Source organism: Curcuma longa, chromosome 2, assembly GCF_044706935.1.
Source record: "Curcuma longa cultivar G26 ecotype Majalengka, Jawa Barat chromosome 2, ITB_CL_G26_1.1, whole genome shotgun sequence".
NCBI classification, from domain to species: domain Eukaryota; kingdom Viridiplantae; phylum Streptophyta; class Magnoliopsida; order Zingiberales; family Zingiberaceae; genus Curcuma; species Curcuma longa.
In genome coordinates, this window is record NC_133862.1 from 3,364,433 (window position 1) to 3,377,299 (window position 12,867).

Genomic DNA, 12,867 nt, shown 5'->3' on the forward strand with positions numbered 1-12,867 from the left:
GTTATAACTAGTATAATAATACTAAATAAAAATATTTTTATTTTAAGAAATAAGATGAATATATATTTTTAAAGTGGAGCAATAATGGTTCACGAAACTCATTTTAATTTTAAACTATTTTATTAAACTAACAATATCATAAAAAAATTATATTCAGTAGGTTAAATTAAAATATACCAGACTTATTATAAAATTAAATAATTTATTTTAAACAAAATTTCTTAGATTCTTTTGAATTTTTAAAAATCCTACTAAATTTGTTAATTGATTCTTTTTCAATGCTTTAGTGGCAAAATAAATAAAGACTCTTGTTAATATTTTTAAGGAAAAATCAAGCTTTTAATAAACTTTAAATATAGTTGAAAATTTATGTTGAATTTTTTAAAATCTCAAAAAAATCATTTTTAGTGATTACTTATTTTTAATAATAATACTTTGGGATATGAAATTAAGATTTAGACAAACATTGGTTCTTAAAGGATTTTTTTTTTTTAATTTGGAGATAAAAATAGTAAATCCAAATTCAACCACATCCTTTTTAATTTCATAAAAATGCACACATATTTTTCAGAAAATAAAATAATAATAAATACCAGTGCCCTAAAAATTGAATGAAACAAATCAAATCAATCAAGCACAATAGTGACCATCCAACGGTGATAAGAAGGGGCACGTAGGCGATGCCCCACCCTATGCATGCATGAATTGTGTGCAGAGATCAAAATAAGATTTCCGCTAAGGAGCTCCTCCTCTTCCTCCTCCTCCTCCACCACCACCACCACCACCTCCTCCTCTTCCTACAGCTCCTCACTCTCTCTTCCGATCTTGTGTTCCCTTATCGCGTTCAATCTCTCTTCCCTCTATGATTCCAGAGGAAACCCTATCATCGGCCCGATACCACCGCGCTTAGCTTCCCCTCGCAAACTGTCGCGCAGGCCGCCGCCGCCGCCTTCGTCGCCGGAGGCACCTGCGCAATCGGGCACGGTGTACAGGATCTCCATAGTAAGATATCCGATCTTTTGCGTTCCATATTCCGATCGCGTCTCCGCCTACGCTTTCCAGCTCGATCTTCCGGTTTTGAGAGAAATGTTTTCGAACTTTTGTATGCGGATTCATGTCATGTTGCTGAGATTGATCGTTTTGAGTGAGCGGATGTCAGGATTGCTTGAAAAAATTTCCGTTTTTTTTAATCTTGTTTTTTTTTTTGCTTTTGCTTTGGGCGCTTCGATGGGATGATGAAAGTTAAGCTGGACAGCGGATTGTTTTTTTCCTACATCTTTGTGGTTTCATCAATCTAGCGATGCTTAGTACGGTCCCAAGGTTAGATTTTTTGCTGGACGCTCGATTTAGGTTTGATAGAAGGTCCAATCACTTTAGTCTCTGAGGGCTACCAATTTCGGTTGTGGTTGATGCTCTTTAGGGAAAAGGTACGTTTTTTTGCTCCAAAATCGGGACATCAGATAATAGAGATACCTCTGCTTTTTTTTTTCTCCTCCATTTGATTCCTTTTAAAAGGCATGGATGTTGTTAAAGCAGCCATTCCTAATGTTACTTCTGTACAAATCTTATGTTTGATTCTTCCGTTCGTTGATTTATCTGTCAGAAGAAAATTCCGTCTGATTGTGTTATTGTAGCTCAGAGAGAACTATTTGTCTCCCCACTGATTCTTTTTGTGTGACTGCCATGCTACCTCTTTTTGATGGTGCCAGTATGTCTTTATCAGATTCTCAATAGCTGTTTAACTGTTTTAATAGTCTTGTCTGGGATGTGTTTGTGTTATGCTCAATAGACATTGCTTGTTTTCCTTTCTCTTGTTTTACCCTCTGAGCTGACACCGGTCGTTCTGTTATTGATAGTTTATATTCATTATGCAATCTAATGTGTAAATTGTTTTTATGTGTCATGCTCCGGATGAAGAGATTAGGAGTTCCCCAAGCTTAGTGTGACTTTGACTTGTATGGGGATAGGATGCCTGAGCTGCAAAGTGGAGTGCGACAAGGTCGTTTGAGATCAAAGAAACTTGAAGATATTCCAGCTCCATCACAGCTCCGAGCAGAAAGCCCAGTATTGCCTGCCACAAATCGAAGGCGTGGTGTCGCTGGGAGGGGAAGAGCCTCCAAGGCTGCAGCAGTAGCTAAAGTGCCTCGAGCAGCACCAGCCCGTCGGACAGTTGGTGGTAGAGGGAGAGGCATCCAGCTTATTGATTTAGACCCTCCTGATCAGCCTTGCGAGATGCTGCCTAGGGCTGCTCTCGGAGGAATCGTTCAGCCTGTCCCTGGTGTCGCACAAGATTTCATTTTGAACCAAGAAGCTGAGCGAATTCCTGCAAAACTTGCAGATTTGGCAATGAATGGTGGAAGTGCTGAAAAGGCTATAGCAGTTGAGGATGAAGCTACTACAACTCCAGTCCCTGAGCAGGTATGCCTATTTATTTTTTGTTAGTAAATGTTGTGGTGGTTGCATGCTGAATTGCACGGTCTTTTCATACCTTGTCATTCTCGCATATGCTGTCATCTAGTTCTATTTTAACTGCTGCATATGTGTTTTTTTTCTGTATCGAACAACTGCCATACACTGAGTTTGCTAGGGCATGATGTTAGACAATTCATTTCTTGTTTAAATTGGTATACTAAGTAGACAGTTAGTAATTAGCTTTGATGGATGAGGAATTTCTTTATATGTAGCTGTTCTTAACATGCTTCATTATGCGAATGCCCACTCCACAGAATTGCCTTAAGCCTGCATATTCATGCAAATTTGAATTCAAACAATGTGTTTTGTGTGATTATTTAGATTTGTAATTTGCTTCACGTTTTACTATTTTGCACAAAATACATGCTGTTTATCATGTACATTCATATATTGCCTAATTAAGAATGAAAAATATTAATAATTTATGCATATGATTTCCCATTAATATTTTCTGAACTGCTATCGTTATCTTGGTGCACATCATCATGAATCATGATAACACAGTATTAATCACTTAGACTATCCATTCTTTTACATTACTTTTCTTCATATACAAAATCCTATTAGTGTTGTTTCTTATCTGAGTTGAAAATCTCATGAAAGTTATTCATGGGAGAAGTTACTCCAGGAAAGTTATTTCTGGAATGCCATGATCGTATTAAGCGTTTGAAGCTTTTGTGATATCTTCCATAATAATCTTATTAAATAAATTTTTTTATGAACAAACTCATGATTTTGGCATCACATTTAGATGATTTATGAAAAATCTCTCACGATTTAAAGATATACAATGTTTTTGTGAATAAACCACCAGGATCAATAATTTTACATATCGACCAAAAGGCGCACCATCCAAATGCTACAAAATTCTAAAAATGGATTAATTGTGTAACCACAACTTAGATAAGCTATTTATCCATAAAGTGCAGATAATTACATTATACTTTCATGCCAAAATGAGATTATCACCAAAATTATTATTTCAATGATTGTAATGACTAGGACAAGAATGAGCTTAAGCTAACAAAATAACACACATTTTCTTTCAAGGGAATAATAGTAATTTAAACATCAAGGAAATGAAACAGGTTCTCGTGATTCCTTTAAACTCTGGATTGGAAAGAAAGCTTCCATTCCAAACAAGCTATATCTTACTGAGAAAAGGTTGCTGCTCCAATAAGCAGCATCTGGATCATAAGAAGCAATCTTAGCATCATGTATGCTCGCCCATTGGTAAACGAAAATGGTGATTGTTTTAATTTAGTCACACATGCTTCTACATCATTCAACCATCGGTAAATGTTAATGCAAGTTGCTTGGAATCACTTGCTATAGTTTCTCCAAGGTAAAGTGGAATTCTGAAATATGAAAGTCAGGTTCATTTAGATTCAGTAGTTTTAGTAGTAATTTTCATCTTCAAAAACGAGCAATAGTCCATTAGCTATTGTTTCTGATTGTTACTTCATGTGATCACTCAGGCTTTGTCATGTATGTTTTACAGGTCCAAGTAGGTAATTCACCTGTATATAAGATAGAAAGGAAATTGGGGAAAGGAGGCTTTGGTCAAGTGTATGTTGGTCGAAGAGTTTCTGGTGGAACGGAACGAATGGGTCCCGATGCTTATGAGGTTTAAATTAGAAACTCTAGTTGATCTTAGAGTAATTTTACATAATACAAACAATAAATCTTATGCTTGTTTTTTCTAGGTGGCTCTTAAATTCGAACATCGAAGTAGTAAAGGTTGCAACTATGCCCCGCCATATGAGTGGCAAGTATACAAGTAAGTAACATCCATTTTTATAATTAACTTACTTGGCATCTGTTCATTTTATTAGTCTGTCTAACGTATATATTCATGTCACAAGCACTCTTAATGGGTGCTATGGAATTCCTTGGGTTCACTATAAGGGACGTCAAGGAGATTATTATATCCTGGTGAGTGGAATATATGATTTTCTGTTAGGTGATTATTCTGTTGACTTTGTTCAAAACTAACTTAAAAATGAAAATTATCAGGTTATGGACATGCTTGGTCCTAGTCTTTGGGATGTCTGGAATTCTGTTGGTCAAACGTAATAAACGTTCTATGCTTTAATGGGTACATTGATGATCTATCATACTTATGTGATTTACTGACTAGTCTTGTAAACAGAATGGCCCCAAATATGGCTGCTTGCATAGCTGTGGAGGCCATTTCGATTCTAGAGAAACTTCACTCAGAAGGGTATTTAATTAGCATTTATGCAATTAGCTTAATGGCCTTACCTTTTATTATAACTTGATTTCTCTGTAAGGTTTGTGCATGGAGATATTAAACCAGAGAACTTTTTACTCGGACAGCCAGGAACTGCTGATGAAAAGAAGCTTTTCCTTATTGATCTTGGTTTGGGTATGTCTCCAATTCGGACTCAGAATCATTTTTTTGTCTCATCAATAGTATTGAATTTATGTACAATATGCAGCATCAAGATGGAAAGAAACTTCATCCGGCCAGCATGTTGAATATGATCAAAGACCAGATATTTTTAGGTGACTGTTTATCCACGTGGATCTGTTTGAGCTATGATGTCCTTTGAATTACAAAATTTTTGTTTGCAGGGGAACAATCAGGTATGCAAGCGTACATGCACATTTAGGACGTACAGGTAGTAGGAGGGATGATTTAGAATCATTAGCCTACACATTGATATTTCTCATTAGAGGAAGATTACCTTGGCAAGGTTACCAGGTATAAGAATTTGCACATACTTCAAAATATGGCTTTTATCTTGTCTGGTTCATTTCCTGTTGTGCTAATGACCTTAGTTTAAGGCAGGGAGATAACAAGAGCTTTCTTGTTTGTAAGAAGAAAATGGGTACACCTGCAGAACTACTATGCTGTCTCTGTCCAGCTCCATTCAAACAATTTCTAGAGGCTGTGACAAATATGAAATTTGATGAAGAACCAAATTATTCAAAGCTTATTTCTCTCTTTGATAGTTTGATTAACCCATCCACTTTCTTGAGACCTATCAGGATTGATGGAGCTCTAAAGGTTTCTGGAACTATCCTGACTACTGCTATTTTCCCCTGCTTCCCATCAGCATTATTATTAGTTATTATTTTGTTATGTTACCTTTAAAAATTCTGTGAATTTAGTAATTGTTCAAATATCTAGGTTGGGCAGAAACGAGCTCGATTGCTTGTAAACCTTGAAGAGGATGAGCAACCTAAGAAAAAGTTCCGATTAGGAAACCCAGCAAGTCAGTGGATTTCAGTTTACAATGCTCGAAGACCCATGAAACAGAGGTAGAGAACAAAAGAATCATAAATTGTTTATATTTTTGTACTCTCTAGTCTCTTTCAGTGCTTCATTTTCTTTTCTAATTTTCCTGATTGTAAATTCATGTTAACTTTTGCTGATTTTCTTTTATTACTTTCTACATTCGAAACAGTGAAAAATTATTAAATTTCGTTGGCTCTGCTCATGGCCTATTCTTTCTCATCATTGTGCAAGAATATAAGACTATAAACTGAACAAAACTATGTTCTAAACTTCATGATCATAAGTTTGAATTATCTGCCCTTTTTTTAAAAAAAAAAACACAAGGCAGATAATTCAAACTTAAATCATGATCATGTTCCCGATCATAGTTTAAATTTGAATTATCTTTCATGCAATTCAAAGTTTGCCATCCCTAATTACCTGAGTTGGCAAAATTTGGATCAGAAGTTGTATTCTATCTTGTATCTGTAGGATATCAGAAACACTAATTAGCATACAATATACATTTATTTACTCAGGAAGTTGTTCAGATCTGCTTGTAAAATCCAACCTTGGTACTGCCGCATCAATTAGCTGGTTTTAGATCAGGATCACACTTTAACCTGTGAAACAGAATTAATTGTTTTATTGGGAGAGAAAAAAGTGTGGAGGAGAAAGGAGAGGACACTGTTTCTATGTGCATTTATACATAGCATCTTTATAATAGAGAATAGGAAAATGACAAACACATTCATGCTCCAGAGACCAACACAAAATCAAACATGATAAATATTTACAATTACTATAACATGGCTAAGAAGCTATGCCTATTTGTTTGGGAATTTCCTAAAAATTGTATAAATGCAAGCTTTGTGGGGTCAGCACACCAAAATAATGAGGATGAATGTCAAATAACTGGTTTTATCATACAAAAGTTCTGGTTTGAGATTCATCTGAACTGTAAACTCCAAATCATGATGGATCAATTTGTCGATTTATCAACCATGTGTCATTTAACTCCCAACCCATTGGAGATTGTTCGTATTTATACTAAATGCTTGATTTGCTTATAGCATGCTAAATTTTTTATGATAATGAGAACAAAATGCTTATTTGTGGGTGCAGCAGAGTATGCCACTGAGAGATAGACTCACCAAATGACCTTGCTAGGCTTGCTTCTGGTGCAAATTTAGTAAAGAAGATAACTAGATCTGAATTGCTGTTTTGGATAAGGAAAGAAAACTGGTTGGGCAATTGCAGCTGGATTTCACCACTATATTTACTAATTACTACAACCTTATTTTTCTAAATCTATCATATAATAGTTAATTCAGTCAACCTTCTAATGAATTTCTTTTCAGATACCACTATAATGTAGCAGATGGAAGACTTCAACAACATATACAAAAGGGAATGGAAGATAATCTATATATCAGTTGTGTGGCATCTTCTGCAAATCTCTGGGCCCTTATTATGGATGCAGGAACAAACTTTTCTTCCCAGGTTTATGAAATATCACCTGTATTCTTGCATAAGGTATTCACAACTAAAATTATGCAAGTCATTTCTTATTTTAAGTGATGGATTTGAGCATTTATGGATCTTGTTTTTCTATTTAATTTAGGAGTGGATTATGGAGCAATGGGAGAAGAATTACTATATAAGTGCAATAGCTGGTACAAACAATGGGAGTTCATTAGTTGTGATGTCCAAAGGTTTGTAGTGAATGTTAGCTTAAAGAAGCATGTTTTAACTTGCTTCCTAGAGAATCCAATCCATATAATTATTACTGCTACGTGCAAAAACTTGTACCTTCCTTTTTAGAGTCAATGGTCAGTGGCAACCGGCTTCCCTGCAGTTTATCTGCATTTTAATAGTCACAAGGAATATTTGGCATGTGAAAGACAAGCAGTGTTTTTTCATCCCTGTTTATTTTATTTCATTGAATTTGGTTCAACTAGTTGACTTGGTTGACATATCTTTAAGCTGTTAATTTACTTTTTAATTGTGTTTTCTGCTTGAAGGATTTTTCAGAATATGATTTACTGGACAAGAGTAATATTCTTTTTATTTTTGCTGCTCAATTTGCACATTAGTTCAATGGTGTTTCCGTTGGCCCCTAATTATCAACTCTAATCTACTTTGGTCATGGATCTGTGGTTGCTGATTATACTATTTTTGGTAGATGATATCAACCATATATGGAACCAAATGGCATTCGTGTAGTATGTAAAACCAACTCATAATTATACAAATAAGGCGAACATATTTGATTGTTCAGGGTTTGTCATCTCTTATGTACCAATATTATGAATGGAAATCCATTTATTGAAGCAAAAATTGAAACTGTTTGGACATTGTTTACGAGGATTAAAACAGCAGTTTGTACCACACACCTGATATTGATGGTGTGTTCCTGTCTGGCTGGTACGAGCTGGGTCTAATAAACACTTTGTTTCGATTGGTCGATGTTAGGTTCATCAAGTGATGCAAGCTTTAACACACGTGTATACTCACTGACAAACTAGTTGAGAGTCCACTGACTAGTAAGTAGTAACTAGTTAACTGTTAAGCAAAAGGTATAATAAACATGGGCTCACCTGAACATAGACAACCATTTTGGCCGGATAATCACTTTATCCTTCTGTTATGAACTATGAACTTGATTTTAGATGCCCAAGCAAAAGTTTGTAAGCGTAGTCTTGGTTATGATATGAACTATTTAACTTGATAATCATTTTGTTGATGCACTACTGACTATGAAATCATGTACTGTGGATTTTGTTGGAAAGCAACCTTGTTTGTTTCATGAAAATTTCTACTTTCAGTTTGCAGTGTTCAGAAAATAAAAAGAACCATTAAAAACTAGAAAGAAAAAATGAATATTTATTGCATTAACCATCTTTAATAATTTAAACCTGCCAAAAACATCAATGTTAAATATTTGTTTTACATCTCCTTTTTAGCTTTTAAATTTTATTTTTTAAAATAAAAGAGAAATTTCCTAAAAAAAAGATTTCATTTGATTTTACTTGGATCTTTTGGCATCTAGAAGATAAGATTTGATTGGTGTATTATAGTTGTATACATGCATATTGTGAAGCCCAAGAGGCAAATTCCAAGCCAAAATGTCAAGATATTTAAGGAAGGTTCCTTTAATACTAAGCATGGTAAGAGGGACTCACTTAGCAATGTGGGACTGAAGGGAGGAAACTTTGCTCGCTTTGACTACATATAAGCACCTTGAAATGCTTTGGCAAGTGCCTAACTATGGGACATTGTTGCCTTAAAACACCTTGTTTCTTTAGCAACCATGATCCCCATCAACTAACTACTTGTCTTTTATCTCAATTCTCAAACAAGATTACATGGTGAACAAGGGGTACAACAAAAATTAGGAAATCTATTTTTCTTGAAGTAAATATTATAATTCTTTTTCTCCTTTTCTGTTAGATAGGAAAGATCTCAAGAGGCCATAAGGATTATGCATTCGCAGTTAATGAAAATAATAATAATTACAATCAGGCTGGTAACTTTTGGAATGATACTGCCACTTCACATGATACATGGCAGTGTTGTGCGAACCAATAATTTGGTTTTTATATAAACAAGTATAGCAAAACAGGGCTGATGTTTCAGTCAAATGATGGGTGGTTTTGCTTCACTAATAACATTTGAAGCACATCTTGGTCTTATGGATCTTGCTTGTTAGTTTCTGCTAATATTTCGTTGATGTGGATGCTAGATTTACCTTATGCATTCACCTGTCATGTATGATTTTTACCCTGCCAAATATGCTAAAACAATATATTTTGTTTCACGTTGGAGTTCTTTTACTTGGCAATGAGCTGTTTTCTTGCTACGTTCTCTGATTGTTGTAGGAACCACTTATACCCAGCAATCCTATAAAGTTAGTGAATCATTTCCTTTTAAGTGGATCAATAAGAAGTGGAAAGAAGGATTTCATGTTACGTCCATGACTACGGCAGGGAGTCGTTGGGGGGTAGTCATGTCAAGGAACTCTGGCTATTCTAACCAGGTATTATCAAATTATGCCATAAGAAAATCCATGGTTATTTAAATATTACTGCTTTCTCAGCTAAGTACATTTCTCATGCAAAATTGGTTATTTACCTAAAAGTCGCTTTATGATTGGTATGTTAACTAGAAGAATATTTTGTCCTCCTATGTGCCGAGATGTAAAAGAGAATTGTGTTTTCCTTCCAATCTGCATGCATTTAATGCTGGTCTACTGCTGCCTTTTGTTGTTACCATGCTTAGTGTAAATAAACTTTCCTTTTAATGTGCTTTAAATCTCTTGTATGCAGTTATATATATTCATTCTTGGTCTATATATTGATCAAATTATTCTCAGTGCAATTAATTTGAAATTGGAATTTGCTTAGTTTGTTTTTGATAACTTTTGATTTCCTTACTGTCAGTAATCTGGGGAAGGCATTTTGGTTATTGGTGGCTTTAACTAGCTGCATCTGACTTACTAGTAACTGACCTATCTAGTTGGAGGTGTCAATACATAATTGACTAACTCAACAGACACATCGTTGATATTTGCAAGTTGATTGTGTAAACTGTCATAATTGCTTATGGATTTTCTCTTGTAATCAGGTAGTAGAATTGGATTTCCTTTATCCCAGTGAAGGTATCCATCAAAGATGGGAGAGTGGTTATAGAATAACTTCTACTGCAGCTACTCCTGATCAAGCCGCTTTTATTTTGAGCATACCAAAAAGGAAAATGATGGATGAGACACAGGAAACACTTCGAACTTCTTCCTTCCCAAGCAATCATGTGAAGGTAAATGGCCATCATGATTAAGTTTATATAATAACAGATCTAACTTCTGTTATGAATGCCTTGTTTGCTTTCCGGATACCTACAATTGTGGAGTCAATAATAGCACTAAGCACTTGGCTATTGTCTTTCTTTGATTTTCCTGTCTCTTTTTTACATGGCATCTGATTAGTGCTGCACTTGTGTGTTAACTAAATTCAAGGATGCAAAAATGGTGTTGGATTAGTTGTTTTTTTTTCAACATGCTTTCATTTGATGAATATTTTTGCACTCATCTACTTACATTTTTGAGCCATGCTTCTTCAATTCTCCCAATACTCGGTCTTAAACTCATGAACTCCCAACTCCCAACTCCCCTAAACTACTAGGCATGTGCTTTGTTTGATGTTGTACTCAGATATAATTCTGTAGTTAGCATTGCTTGTTTATCGCATTCAGACAGTTTTGTATCCTAATATAGTTACTTTGCATGTAAAGGTAACTAATTTATTGTAGCTACAACTCACAATTGAAGAATTTGATGTCAGGTTCCAGCCTTTAATTAGTCCGTCGTGTTGTTGAGTATAATCTTTCAATATGACAATTGCTCCATCTGTTCCGAGAATTTTAGCTCCCATAACAATGTTTTGAATTTTGATGCCATCTTGCCTGTACTGAGCACAACCGCTTGTGTGACACCACGATGAAAGACAACATGCTTCTTCTCCGTAAACCCTACCAACCAACCGTGCGGCAACAATTGTTGCCTTCCCTCATCTTCCAACTATCTCTTCTTCACTTATTCTCCTCCCTCTGTTGTTAGTGGTGCCAATTCGACATGGTCAAGTCTCCTCCCTCTCCACAATTGTTGCCAGCTCGACACAAATGACCTGTGCTAACCTGTATCATTTGTTGACAGGTTCGCATTATTACGAAATCATTTTGACCTGGAGTCAAAACTGGTTCTCCCATCAAGACGTTAAACCTTGCTGTCGTATAGCATTAATTAGATTTACTTACCCAAAGTTACCTCTACCCACCCATCGAATAAAAGAATCGTTCGCAGAATCTCACTGTTAAAAATTTGTGTATAGGTAGAAAATGCTCATGGCACAGTTACTAAACCAAGTACAATTTTGTATGGTGAAAGTGCACTCAGAAAGGCATGAATGAGCTATTCCATATTTTATCATCTACCCCTTTGAAGAAACTTGTTGTGCATTTAAGGTATGCGTAAATCAAACTAACCATGCATTTTTTTACAGGAAAAATGGGCAAAAAATCTCTACATTGCTTCCGTATGCTTCGGTCGAACAGTGTGCTGATACTTGAGCTGGCCTACATTTCTGAGACTGAAAGAAAGTATATTGAAGTTGTTCCAACTCGAAAAGTCTTCCGCAAAGTGCATCCATCATATATGTTTTCTGGCATGGATGTTCATCAATTATCACCTTCCCGCAAGATGAATCAAGAAATGAAACAGGGCCTAGCTGGTATCTTTTCACCCTGTCATCTAATGTGTGTTCTAGAATTCGATTCTTGTAGCGGCCACAAATCCGAAAATGCGAAACCTGAATGTTTTGTTGCCTCATCTGTAATGCAACTGAGAACAAAGGTCAGGCTTTCAGTCTATGTAGTACTTGTTCTCACCCAAGTGAAATGGAAAAAAGAGCTATTTTGGTTCTGTATTTTCAAGAACATTTTGTTGTTAATAATTAGTGATGGATTACTATTTAAATACGATATGAAATTAATGGCTGTCATTTATTAAAACAAGTCCATGAGTAACTAATACATAGCCAATTACTGGCAGAGCGACTCCTCTGGAATTATGATATCATATGCTTGTGTTGGGTGAATATGAAATCCTTGTAGGCATTTTCAATTTACTACTAACAAGGGATATTGATGATGGTATCATTGATACCAAAACAAGATAGATGATCGACATCGATAAAGGGCTCGCGGACCGCACATCTCGATTGAAAACTCAAGTAGGATGTAGGCAACTGTTGAACCGAACACCCGAAGATACTAACCAAGTCAAGGCCCTGATGATCGCGTCTGGATATAACACTAGGATGACTTTGCTAGAGTGATTAGCCTGTGAAAATATAGTAGTGTATTGTCGACGTCTAAAGAATATTAAGGTTTGAGTCCGCATAGCTCTAGCCCACTCCTTATGTGATACTAGCCGTCTATATAAGAGCGCGAAGTACAACTTATGCATACTCAGAAGACCATGTGCAATAGATGGATTTGAATTGATTAGGGTTTGCCCAATAACCATATCACAGTAGATTATCGGCCCAATTAAAATCGAGCCCAATTTAAACGGTCGTTTTCTTTCCCTTTTTTTC

At 35.6% G+C, this 12,867-nt stretch overlaps 1 protein-coding gene across 1 annotated transcript; it reads left to right on the forward strand.

Moving 5' to 3' along the window:
• The first annotated feature begins 759 nt into the window (after nt 1-759).
• Nucleotides 760-12,247, forward strand: LOC141818808 (casein kinase 1-like protein HD16). Its single transcript, XM_074706243.1, has 17 exons — nt 760-1,002; nt 1,918-2,418; nt 3,974-4,099; nt 4,179-4,252; nt 4,338-4,407; nt 4,489-4,544; nt 4,625-4,696; nt 4,767-4,861; nt 4,935-5,001; nt 5,071-5,200; nt 5,288-5,506; nt 5,630-5,760; nt 7,078-7,252; nt 7,341-7,431; nt 9,598-9,755; nt 10,343-10,531; nt 11,773-12,247. Exons 2-17 carry the CDS (start codon nt 1,969-1,971, stop codon nt 11,830-11,832), a joined length of 2,163 nt encoding a protein of 720 aa, XP_074562344.1. The 5' UTR covers nt 760-1,002; nt 1,918-1,968; the 3' UTR covers nt 11,833-12,247.
• The last annotated feature ends 620 nt before the right edge of the window (nt 12,248-12,867 follow it).

Coding starts and splice junctions, on each gene's coding strand:
- LOC141818808 (XM_074706243.1), top strand. CDS start 1,969: ATGCCTGAGCTGCAAAGTGGAGTGCGACAAGGTCGTTTGAGATCAAAG. Junction 2,419..3,973: donor CAACTCCAGTCCCTGAGCAG/GTATGCCTATTT, acceptor TATGTTTTACAG/GTCCAAGTAGGTAATTCACC. Junction 7,253..7,340: donor CACCTGTATTCTTGCATAAG/GTATTCACAACT, acceptor TATTTAATTTAG/GAGTGGATTATGGAGCAATG.